General features: G+C 34.6%; 1 protein-coding gene across 1 annotated transcript; it reads right to left on the reverse strand.

Moving 5' to 3' along the window:
• Positions 1–10,579: 10,579 nt before the first annotated feature.
• On the reverse strand, positions 10,580–12,564 carry LOC127721024 (cerebellin-1-like). Its single transcript, XM_052227726.1, has 2 exons — positions 12,260–12,564; positions 10,580–11,025 (listed from the first exon to the last, which is right to left on the reverse strand). Exons 1-2 carry the CDS (start codon positions 12,471–12,473, stop codon positions 10,616–10,618), a joined length of 624 nt encoding a protein of 207 aa, XP_052083686.1. The 5' UTR covers positions 12,474–12,564; the 3' UTR covers positions 10,580–10,615.
• Positions 12,565–12,983: the final 419 nt, after the last annotated feature.

Here is a 12,983-nt window from a genome sequence, read left to right on the forward strand (position 1 = left end):
TTTTGTTATCTTGTAAAACAACAAAGTCAGATTTGCCAATTCTGGAATGGCATTAGGTACTTTAATTCAGTCACGGACCCGCGATGTCGCGGGTGTTTTCTAGTATATATACAATTTTCAGGTCAAGAAAGTTTTACAAGAACGATAGACGTGTAAAGATTCAAATTCTCTGAGAGTCATGTTAAAGGAGAAAATGGTAATAGTGGTGTTAAGAGCGGATAAGAGACAAATTGACGCCCGAGAGACAACATGATTCTCCCATATATAGCAAACATTGTCAGCTAAAACAAAATGGTTGTTTGTTCTCCATTTTTTTTAACAACAGATAATTTAAGCAAAAGCTAAAGATTATCTGATTTATCAACGGATGCATCTGCAGCTGTTTGTTAGATAAGAGTTTTCCTTTTTAAAAACCCAAACGATAACATATAGTCCTTGTAAAATAGTTATTTTTAATATATTCAGTATTGCGTTTCATGTTCAACGTTCTCCGGTAAACGTGACTGTATCTCTCGGATGTGATAACGTGGCTTGTTTCCATATTCATCCTTTATTTCACTTTTAAAGATCACCCAAGTAGAGTCATCCGTTTATAATTACCGGCACAAGAAATGGGACAATACATTTAACAACATTGACTGCTTTTCAAGCTTTTATTTTTATCTGTTTAATGGGAAAAAGAGTATAATAAGAGACTCTCAAATTGCAGAAAAACGGTAAAACATTTTAATGCTTTCAAATGATATAAATGGAAAAGGAGCTTGATCGGAACTTATTATGATAGAATATACAGGAAAAGGGACATCCCTGTTGATTTGGGGGAAAGAGGGGGGAGGGGTTAAATAAGTAAAAGCACAAGTTGTTACAAAAAAAATAGATTAAAAAAATGGTGTCCTGATGGTAGCTTGAGTTTCCCTTGCTTGATTGACATGATACTGTTACGGTACGGGTGGGTGTGACCCGTATGTACAAGTATTTAAACCGTTTAACACGCTGGTGACTATAATATTGGTAACTTCTAATATAGATCTGTCAATCCTGGCATTGGGTTGCAAACTATTTTTTACTGGTAGCGTAGCTGGCAAAATGATCAAGGCACTAGTAGCGTAGCAGAAAAAAACAGATAAGGCACTGGTATTAGTATGGTAGCTCAGAAACTCATTTACATTGACTTACTTATTACATGTACAACAGATAATAAGATTGTTTTAAGCTTTACAAATTATTATATACAAGACATTCAATATTATTACAAGAATAAATCAAATGAAAACCCACCAAAACACTTGAGTAATGAAATATACGGAGACCCCCCTTTTTGGTACGTTAATCGTTTGTCATCATCGTAATAAGCATAGTAAAACATACAGGTCAATCATGGTTTGGTCCATTTATCCAACGGTGGTTTAACAGTAGCATAGGTACATGTGTTTCATTGGTTGCATCGACTGCGGCGTATTTGGTTTGCTCTGGTAATTTCCTTGGTATCAGGAGTGAACGCCCTGGTAGCAGTCTCCCTGAAGACTGTTGTGCAATCGTTTGTATACTCTGTCCCACCAAATTTTCGTGCCCCTATGGTGATTGTGGGCAAATTACGTAATGCTGATTGGCTGCTGATCTCAGGTCGTTAGGTCATTGACGTCAGTAAACCTAGTGATGCAAATGGCGGCGATTGCAAATGTTGACATTCTTCCAAGTCGGAAAATGGACAAACGGGACTTATCAAGGCTTACTCTTAGAATGTATGGGCTCCGGTTACAATATTCAAGCCTTGCGCAAATAAAATAGAATGGTTTTAAAGCGGGAACGTGTGAAATGATGGTAAACAGAAGTTGGGAACCGCCGTTCAGTCAGGGGACCCTCCCTCGTCAAACAGTGAAGACGAACTCTATATCATTATTCCCAGAGACCTTACTAACAATATTTACTTACAATAACTAAAAAGTATATGCAATCTTCATCAAATGTCTTTGTATACGCGATGGATAAAAGTAAAAAACGAACACGAAAATAGAAGTGAGTGTTTGCTGAGTAGCTCGAAAACGTCATATGTACAAACCTACAGCTAGCCCCCTAAACCGTAACAATACTTATACAGATGATAGATATACGGAGGGGAGGAAGCTTATAGAGTTTGTGGTCAACAGGTCAAATGCAAAGCTCACTGTTACTTTAAATAGATTTTTTAAGAGTTGGTTTACGGATGTTATCCCACTATCAATTTTACATTTTTATACAGGTGAAATACACCCCCCCCCCCCCCAAAAAAAATCATACTAGTATTTTGAACTTTTGAAATATAAAAAAAATCCCTCAATAAATGTGCAGTGCGGGGATCGTCCATTGTCAGTGCAAGCTATTACTTGTTGAATTATATTTTGTCTAGCCATTATAACTCGAGTGCGGGAAGTCCTTGGCTAGGTCCCCGACCGGGTCAAATCAAAGACTTGAAAATAATTTTTTGCTAATTCATCGCTTAGCAAGCAGCACTTAGAGAAAAAAACAAAGACTGGTCGGCTTGTAGATGGAATAATGTGTCAGGGTAGAGTGATATGTCTCTCTTCGGGATGTTACTCTGCAAACTAACAAATAAAAAATCGGACTCAGCGTGTCGGTTTAGTACAAAGCAGGAATTATAATCATATCATATCAACATTTTCTCGTCCTCACTTTCACGTGATATTTGCTACTGGACGTTAACACCAATCTAATCATCCGTCCATCCACATACCAATAAAAAGTATAAAAAAAAATCTAGTTTTCGTTTGAATACATAAAATAACCGCCCGGGTGACCTGATTTTATTTTGAGCGAACGATAATATTAAAGCTAAGTATTGGTAACATCACAGTTCATTTTATGTCTTCTTTTCAGTCCGCGTTTAAGTAATGTCTAATTCTTTGAATCAAAGACAACGATTGGGCATTAAAATGCTACACGTTTAACTGTCAATGATCAATTGCAGGATAAAAACAATGTATTCACTTTGTCGGGAAACATACACTTTCTGTTTACTTTATGTTTTAGATAAGATGATAGCATCAAAAGTATGACAAAGTACCACTTTTTGGAATTTGCAGTTATAATCATTTTAATATCTATTTCGTTCTGAAATTAATTGGCCACACCTTCGGCCAAAATAAATTTATTAATAAAAATATGGACATTGGTGAGATGCCCAACAAAAAAAAATGTTGAAAAAATGCATGACTAATTACTGAAGTAAAGCGTCTGAGCTTGATTTTTGTGTACTTGTCGGATATTTTTACATAGTTTTTCATATATATGAAAATTACTGAACATATTATGTAATCGTAAGGCTAATATTGACCCTTCGTGAACCTACTTCACATCAGGAATCAGACAATATCTACACAACAAAGAGTAAATTGCAGACTAGTTCCTTTATTCATATGAGGCAAACTTCATTCATGAGCTTCTTATGGAAGAATGAAAAGAAGCAAGCATTATCCATTAACTTCACGTTCCGCTATATATAGATGATGTCCTTTTACTTAATACAAAGCTTGGTGACTATGTTCAACTCATCTATCGCATCGAATTTGACATAAAGGATACAACATGTACAGTTAAATCTGCATCATATTTAGACTTACATCTAGAAATTAACAATTAGGGTCGGTTGAAAACAAAACTTTACGACAAAAGAGATGGTCTCAGCTTCATAACTGTGAACTTTCGATTTCCATGTATCAACACTCCCTCAGCGTCTGCATATTGGGTACATATCACCCAGTTGGTGCGATATTCCAGAGCTTGCATTTTATATCATGATATTCGTGAAAGAGGGTTGCTGCTTAAAAAGAAGCTATTAAACTAAGGGTTCCAAGTGGTGAAGTTGTAGTCATAACTTAGAAAATTGTACAGACGCTTATACTAGTTGGTTAACCCTTATAGAATTTCTGTTTCACAGACGACGACAGATATGTTGCAATTGTCGTGTCCACAATCACGTCTCCTTTTCATAGAATGTGACCTACCGAATTAGATTCTCATCACCAAATTTGTACTTACATGAGCAACACGATGGGTGCCACATGTGGAACAGGATATGTTAGCCCTTCCAGAGCAACTGAGATAATCCCCGGTAATGGTGGGGTTGGTGTTGCGCATTCTTTAGTTTTACATGTTGTAATATATGAACTGTTGTCCGTCTTCCAACTTTATACTTGTTTGGCTTTCTAACTATTTTGATCTGAGCGTCACTGATGAGTCTTATGTAGACGAAACGCGCGTCTGACGTATCAAATTATAAGCCTGGTACCTTTGATAACTATTTGCCATCATGGCGTTGTCAGTTTGTTTTCGACATTTGAGTTTGAATCTCCCTTTGGTTCTTCCGCCTCTCATTTGCACAAACTACATCAATATAGTAGGCGTAAAAATATATCACAAGAAGTAGCAACAGACAATATCGTAATTACTAAATTTCTGTGTTACTCCCAAAATCCAAATAAGAAACCTTCTTATAAGTTGTATGACACAGGATTACACTTTCACATGGAAATTGAACTTTCAATGTCACTATACCACCTTTATCATGAGTACAGACAGCTTCAATAATGAGTATAAGAATAAACTGTAAGCAGTACAAATGATTATCAATACAAGGCATATAAAATGTTAATCTATAAGATCTACAAATAAGCAATATGCGTAGGATCTGTTTTGTTCTATTTATGTACTACTTTCCAGTATGTTCTTTTTAACCGGGTCCGATTTGGTGGTGTTACATCTAACAATGTCTACCTGAATTATTTTGAAAATAATTCTGCTCAAACCGAAAATAAAGGTGCCGGCTCAAACTTGCAGTGAGGTGAGAGGTTTTTTTTTTGCTCCATGTTGAAGGCCTCACTGTGACTTTGAGATGAAAAACAGTAATAAAAGCGCTGTTCCTTTGCTTTTTGTATTTTTTGCTGTGCATGAACTGATTTTATGTCATGAATATATACCCAATATTCTTTGTTTTTCTATTAAACATAACTGATAAGCAGGTAAGCGATTCAGCTCTTTGGGTCCTCTTGTTTAAAGACTTAACAACAATATATTTCTAGAAAACTGTCCATGATGAAGACTGCATATTGCCCTCAAGATGTCTTTTGGAAATATTTTGTTTTGTCGCTAGGTTACTACCTTATTGAAGTATACCAAATATTTCCTTTTATTCATAGTATATAATTGTTGTCATATTTGTAAAATAAAACACTCATTTAAGCTGTTTATTCATCCGTTTTTGTTGAAAAGGTTGTGGAAATATATAGGAGGGGTCTGGATGGGGTGTTCTTCATTTCTGTATAATCCGTATTCTTTATGTATTTAAGCACTCTATTATTCTGTGTTTTCTTGGCCTAGTTTTTTTCTATTTTTTATTTTTTGGACCATTTTTCTGTTGGTATTGGCCCATTATTATCCATTCTGTAAATTCAAACCAGACGCTCAGATAGTGTACATTACATCGTAGTAATGAGTAACAGAAACCACAAGAAGTAGTCATTAAAGCGATCTGAACATAAACATGTTGCATAATTTATTGATCCATTGTGTGTCGCTATATAGTAGTTCCTCCTTTTTTCTTACGAGCAATGCTGTTTCATTGTAAATTGTGTATTTCTTTTATACCACGAAAAGCAAAAGCATCATATATGATGGTCTGCATGGATGGTGTTTACAGCCTACAAAAGTAAAGATAACAAATATGAACATCCGCCCGACCCTCATCTTAAAAAGATATTCAGCAACAACTTTGGTGTTCCTATACTTGGATATCTCGTGGTAACATGCGTCTCTAGTGCGAGGAAAAAGGGGGGGGGGGGGGGGGGGGGGGGTTGGTCGTGGGTTGATCCCCGACTTTGTCAAACCAACGACTTGAAAATATATATTTGCTGTTTCTCCTCTAAGTTAATAGTTTAAAAACGGATGATTGTTTTGCGTTAGGGACCAAACCATTTAACTTCAAAAAGGGGGAGTGGTAAGGGTTTTTTCCCGTGTCAAAATTTTTTTTTCGCACAAAGCACGAACATTTTCATTTAGTTTTTCGACGCTATCAATCAAATTATTTTTTCTAAATTTAATACTACAAGGTATGGGGAAAATCTGGATTCAAAATATTTTGTGTTTGTCATCTGCTTGACCAGAATATTTTTTTCATCAAATTGGGGATCAGAATATTTTTTTAGGAAAAACCCATAATCCCCCCCCCCCTCCTTTTGAAGTTAAATGGTTGGTCCCTAACGATTTTTAGAGTTAGTTCTTATGTTGTACTGTTACACCACTGTCCCAGGTTAGGGGGAGTGTTGGGATCCCGCTAACATGTTTAACCCCGCAACATTATGTATGTATGTTCCTGTCCCAAATCAGGAGCCTTTAATTCAGTGGTTGTCGTTTGTTGCAGTGTTACATATTTGTTTTTCGTTCATTTTTTTGTACATTAATTAGGTCGTTAGTTTTCTTGTTTGAATTATTTTACATTTGTCATTTCGGGGCTATGCGGTATGGGCTTTGCTCATTGTTGAAGGCCGTACGGTGTTCTATAGTCGTTGATTTCTGTGTCATTTTGGTCTCTTGTGAAGAGTTGTCTCATTGGTAATCATACCACATCTTTTTATAAGTTAAACAGCTATCCATCCGGGCATTTAGCTCTTTTAAAAAAGCCAACAAAACAACTCTCCCAAAAATAGCTTTTAAGTTGCATTTTGTAATAGTTTAATTTATAAGATATATCTTTTTTATTATTTGAATGGGGGCATCGGTGGCCAAGTGGTCTAAGTTGTCACTGTATCACTAGCCTGTAATCAAAATCCTGCGCGTGGTAGGTGCGGTGCGCTCGATTCCAATTTTTATTGACAAGAGTTGTCAGTTTGTTCTACCGAAGGTCTTTGGTTCTCTCTGGGCACTCCAGCTTCCTCTGCCAATAACGAATCACCGCCACGAAATAGCACAATATTATGGAAATTGCGTTAAATACCAATCAATCAATTAATTTTATTGTTATTGTTTGACTGAATTGGATAAACAGTTACAAGAAGGAAAAAAAATCACAAAATTAAACTTATGGACTCATCTACTTTGTTACTCCGCAATTGTTGAATGAAAAAAGAGTGTGGCTTTGTTTCACTACCATGTATGCCGTCATAACTCTTTTGTGTAAGGTTATAAAGCAATGATCATGATGAAATTAATATATAGTTTCGTTTACTTTATTTGATTTTTTAATACATTAATTAAGTTATCTTAGAAAAGGACAAATAAAATAAAAAGAAAATACAGAATATATCATTCAAAAACTAATTTAAAATTTTAATGTTTTTTCAAAATAATTTTTACCTGGAAAAGGTACATCTTCCGAAGTTATCACTTCTAAAACTTCCCTCGGGATTTTCATATGTAACGGATCTGGTAAATACAACATCTCCAGCAGAAATAGTAATAACCGTGAAAGCAGTTGCGATCGCATCATCAAAATGTTTCCAGTGTCAACGCCAATCACTCCTTGTTGGGCTGTATTTTTCGAAAGTTGAACAGTAATCTCACCTAGGGATCGACTTTATCCAGCGATGATTGTCTAGGGAAAAGGCATACGTCCCATCTGACGGTGCCGTGAATATACCGATATTTTTGTTGCAAACATTGCCTTTATTTGTTACGATTTTATCATATATCAGAGTTCGATCTTTTCCAAAATTATCTCTGTTGATATCGGATGAAAGATATGCCGGTCTTTTTAACTCTGAAACAAAATAATGCATTACCATAATGCAGTTCATCAAATGTAAACAGAATAGATTGCCAACATTATTTTTAGACTAACTCATATTCACTTGTTTATACACCATATTCTAAAAAAAAAGTTGACAGAGTTTGGACTTATCTGATAGTCCGGAGTGTGGGACTGGTCTTAACCGTAAGGCGTCAAACGCCCTCTTTGTACTATTGTAAGCATCAAATGAGCCTCAATATTTTAAGGTTAAATGGAGTAAAATATTTAACGTTATCGTTAATTTAAGAAAATGTTATTGCTAATCGGTACATAGGTTACCTCATTCCAATCTCAGTCAGGATTATATGTGGTCAACTAGTACAAGTGGAAAATGTTTGGTTCATATGGCAAGTTGACTTAAAACGGTATGTCCCGTATTGGGTATGATTTGTTTCTGACACTTTCAAACTGTACATATTGTTATATTTTACCGCAAATTTACCATCAAATTGTCTTTAACAGTCGTATTGGTATTCCATTCTCATTCGTAAAAAACAATTCTTATTTTATTACGTTATATTTCCTGACATTCTTTCTATATGCTCCTAAACTGAATTGACTAACCTGCACAGCGCGCGCGATCACTGCGACAAAGTTTAAAGTTCAAAGCTGAAACGAGGTGAGAAAAGAGAGAAAACCCGAAGGTAAAGAGATATGTAGTCAAAGGAAGTTAGGAGAGTTCGTAATGGATGTTATAAATATTGTATAACTATCACAAAAACTGATTTCGGTCAAATAAGTGTTGTAGTCGACTTCGTGTTGACAAAAAATTGTGACTGTGAATGACATTCAGGTTTATCATACAACCAAAATGTGACTTAGGACCAACAGATTCATCTATTAGTCTCAGATGTGTCGCATCTGCCAATGTGACGCAGTGGGTATCTTTATTCCAAATGAAATATAAGGCATGGTGAAAAGTAAGGTGGAAAACAACTGTCAGTGCTGTTTTTACTGAAAGAAATTTGTTCGCCTAGTTTTAAACAAGAAATTTCATTTTTGTATCGCCTGCTACGAAAAGTCGCAGAATGCGAGACATAGGGATTACTACCAGGCGGCGGCGTAAACTATTTGTATAAAGCTTTATATTTCAGAAGGTAGTAGACATGGATGCTTCATACCTTGTATGCAGATGCCTTAAATTATGTTACGAAGTTTCCGTCTGTTATATGTCCATTGTCCTTGTCCTCATTTTCATCATGTTCATGGTTCAGTGACTTACCCAAAAATGTAGAGTTTTGTGTCAGGTGAAATACTCACTTATTATGAGTAACAGGGTAACTTTATTTCATATATGGGATCCTTGCAAGGTCTACATGTCCGTCAGACAGGGTTCACCTGACCTCGACCTCATTTCATGGATCAGTGATCAAGGTTACGTTTTCATGGTCAAGTCCATATCTCAGATACAATAAGCAATAAGTCAACTTTATTTGGTGTATAGAATGACCTTGACCTTTTTTTCATGGTTCATTGGACAATGTTAAGATTTTCCGGTTTGGTCTATTTCTCAGATCCTGTAAGCAGTAGGGCCGTTTATATTTGATATATTGTCCGTTTATCAAATACTACATGTATAAGCAATATGTCAACTATATTTGGTGTATGAAATGATTGTAAGGTGTACATGTCTGTCTGGCCGGGTTCATCTGACCTTGACCTCATTTTCATTGTTCATTTGTCAATATTAAGTTTTCGTGGTTATGTCTGTTTTTCAAGATATTATAAGCAATAGGTCAACTATATTTGGTGTATTGATTGATCGCATGGTGTACATGTTTCATCTGACCTTGAACTCATTTTTATGGTTCATTGGTCAATGTTCAATTTTCGTACTTAAGTCTGTTTCCCAGAAACTATAAGCAGTAGGCTTACTATATTTGGTGTATGGTATGATTGTAAATTGTACATGTCTGTCTGACAGGGTTCATCTGACCTTGACCTCATTCACATGGATCATTGATAATGTTAAGTGTATGTGATATTTGTAGAAAAACCTTCATATTACAGACTTTCAACATAAATTGAATCATGATAAGTATATCAGGCGAGACAGTTCAGTGTGTGCACTTTGTGGCAATTTTCTGCCATTAACATTTACTACAAATGACATATTGTTTAACTAAGAATATTAATAATCTAAGCGGGAGCTTCAAATTAACTTATTATATATTTTTTATAAAGAGGGAGTAGGTAACCGTCCAGTAGTGTACTTTTTAAAAAAAAATTTGTATAATTATTTATAGCAGTTTGTCGTAAAATGGTAATTTTATTTCCTGTTCATCTGTGCATATACCCCTTCCTAACGACCTCCTTATCAATTAACAAACTAAAGGAAAAAACTCCTCAAGTTAGATTAACTGCAAGAGTTTGATCTAGGCTGTTTATCAATACAATTGGAGAATGCCGTGAACAAAAGTCTGAATATTTGAATGGTGGTAAATAAGAATTATTAAAAAAATCTTTTAAAAGAAAAGAGGACAATTTATAGTAAAACGGTACCAGTTTATTAATACTAGTATGCAATTTATTTAGAACATTACAACAATAACACAACAACAACAAAAGAAAAACAAATCCCAAAATATATCGGTTATCGATATATAAGAAACTATCAGCATTAAAGGACGCTAGGGGCTATCTTGAACTTAATTTTTATTGGAACTAACATGGATAAAACTAGAGGATTCCGAATATCTGACAAAAAGTCAAAAACAAGAGTAGCGAACATCCTTAAAGGTTTCTATGTTTAGACAACCAAAACATCCTCTGCATTGTGAATTACCATAAAAAAGACAAAAAATCTGAAAGATTTTTATTTATATTACTACTATAATTTTACATGTTATATTGTTTATAACCACTGAAAGTTGACCAACCCTGACCATACATGTACTGTCCTGTATGTCCATTTTGAATTCTGACGGATACTTTATCGTACTTTTTAATTTCAATTACAGCATTCTGACTTCCTGAGATGTGGTCTTGTACATTCCGTGACCCTGCGTGATTTCTGGCTATCAGGTTTCCGTTTACAGCGAGATAAGTGGGGAAGTAATAGCCTGCATGACTTAGACATGTCCAGGAAAAGATGTAGACACCATTTGAAGGAGCGGTAAAAATCCCAGTGGACGTATCGTATCCGTTGCCTAAATTTGTTATAGCTGTGTCGTATACTACAATATAATTTGCAGGAATGTTCTGTAAAGGACCTGCATTCTTAGCCATAAACGCAACTTTATTTGGTCCTGAAAGAAATTGAAAGTTCTATAATACTTTTATATAAGCTGAAAAATAAGAATTAAAAGCAACTCCAGAATATTGTAAAATATGGAATTATCTGCTTATATATATTTGTTTGCAAGTAGTGTAGTTACACATAAATACGTATCGTCCTGAATATATATGAACTATTTGCCGCTGGACGTTAAGGATGGTACAATCAATCCATCATATAAACTTATGTTAAATACCCGTGAAAAAGATGAGCTCACTTTTATTTTGGGCCCTTTCTCGTGATTGAAAATCGCAAAAAAAATTTCAAAGTTTATCTTTCAAAAATCTTTGTAATTAGCATTTTGTATCAATAATTTTAAGTCAAAAGAGCTCATATTGAGTGTTTACATTAAGATATTGGGAACTCTTTCGTATGAAAAACTAACGATTACGCCCCGCCCCCAGAAAAAGTGACTAAAAAGACATACGGTTTCCGACAATAAAAAAATTTCTTAGCAATAAGTCAAGTTCAAAATACTAACTTGAATGATTGTGTAGCTGCTTTTAATGAAGCGATCGATAGTAAGTGAAATATAACGACAGCATTAGTTAGGTTAAGTGAAGACAAGTTATGAATAACTTCCACAAATACATGTATGATATATATATATTAAAGACTACGAAAGAAAAAAGAGGAACAAAAATTCGTCACTATTTTCTGCAGAGTTTTTTGGTTTTATTTTTTCGTTCGTCTGGAATACGGATGACGTGCGATACGTGATGATTATTTTAATAAATAAATATCAAATCTATTAAGCACAAATTTTGCCCAATTGAAGGCCCATGACATGTACATGAGGCGGTTTCTTGCAATGCTCAAATTCTGCCCATTTCCAGAATATCTTTTTTTCCCAGACACAGTTCAAAATTTCTCGCCCTTTATACAGGTCGCAAAACATACTAATTTTTTATCTAAGAGCAAAACTTTATGATCAATTATAATGTTGAAAATGTACGACATCAATGCATTAGTTTTTTTCAACATGCCACTTTGATATATGGTTTACACATTTACTGATCTTTTAAAAGATAACAGAAAAGCAATATCAAAATTCGTTATTGAAAAAAATAACACTAGAAATTTTGTTAGATTGTTTTTAAATATGAAAAAGGAATTGGCGGTTATGAACATTTTCAACTAATATTTGTATGCGTAATAATCGTTTTAAGGTGTTTTTCCTATCTTAAGTGCAATACATATCTTACCTTTCGTACCAATCTCTGCTTTCAATGCTTTAATTTCTTTTTCCAGGCCATCAATTCTCGTTTGAAGGTCACCTTTTCTCGTTTGAAGGCCACCAATTCTCGTTTGAAGGCCATCAGTTCCTCGTTTGAATTCTGAAAAGAAATTTAGAACAGATTCTGTCGCCTGACATGGAACAGCTGCAAGAAAAAATACTATCAAAAATTGAACATTCATTCTGTCTTGTACTATTTCTACAAATGCACACTTTCTAGTGGCTTGTTATCAGGCTTTAAGTTTATATAAGGCTACTGCTATTTCCTGTTAATGTCCTTTACAACTAATATACATGTACATGCAAATGATTTATATCTACTTGTAATTTATAGTTAAAAATGAAAACCAGATAATATTTTATTGTTTTTTTATGTAGCAAATTTGTTATAAGATAATTTGTCATATTTTGTTGTTTTTGTTAAACAGAAATTAACCTCCACCAATTATGGGGATCTTGTGGGATCAACAGACTCCTTGCTGATTTTTTTAATGAAATTTTCCTCAAAATATGTTAGCAAGTATGTTATCAAATGTAGATATGGTTCTGAAGCTAAAGGCCACGTTTTGGTCCCTTGAATAACAAGATACATGTATTATAAATCTGTGACACATTATTTTTGTGTTAAATTTTATATTCAAAGCTATCTAATCATGTTGATTTCTATTACAGTTTATTAACGTGCACGTTTC

This window comes from Mytilus californianus, unplaced genomic scaffold, assembly GCF_021869535.1.
Source record: "Mytilus californianus isolate M0D057914Y unplaced genomic scaffold, xbMytCali1.0.p SCAF_11, whole genome shotgun sequence".
In the NCBI taxonomy this organism is placed as follows: Eukaryota; Metazoa; Mollusca; class Bivalvia; order Mytilida; family Mytilidae; genus Mytilus; species Mytilus californianus.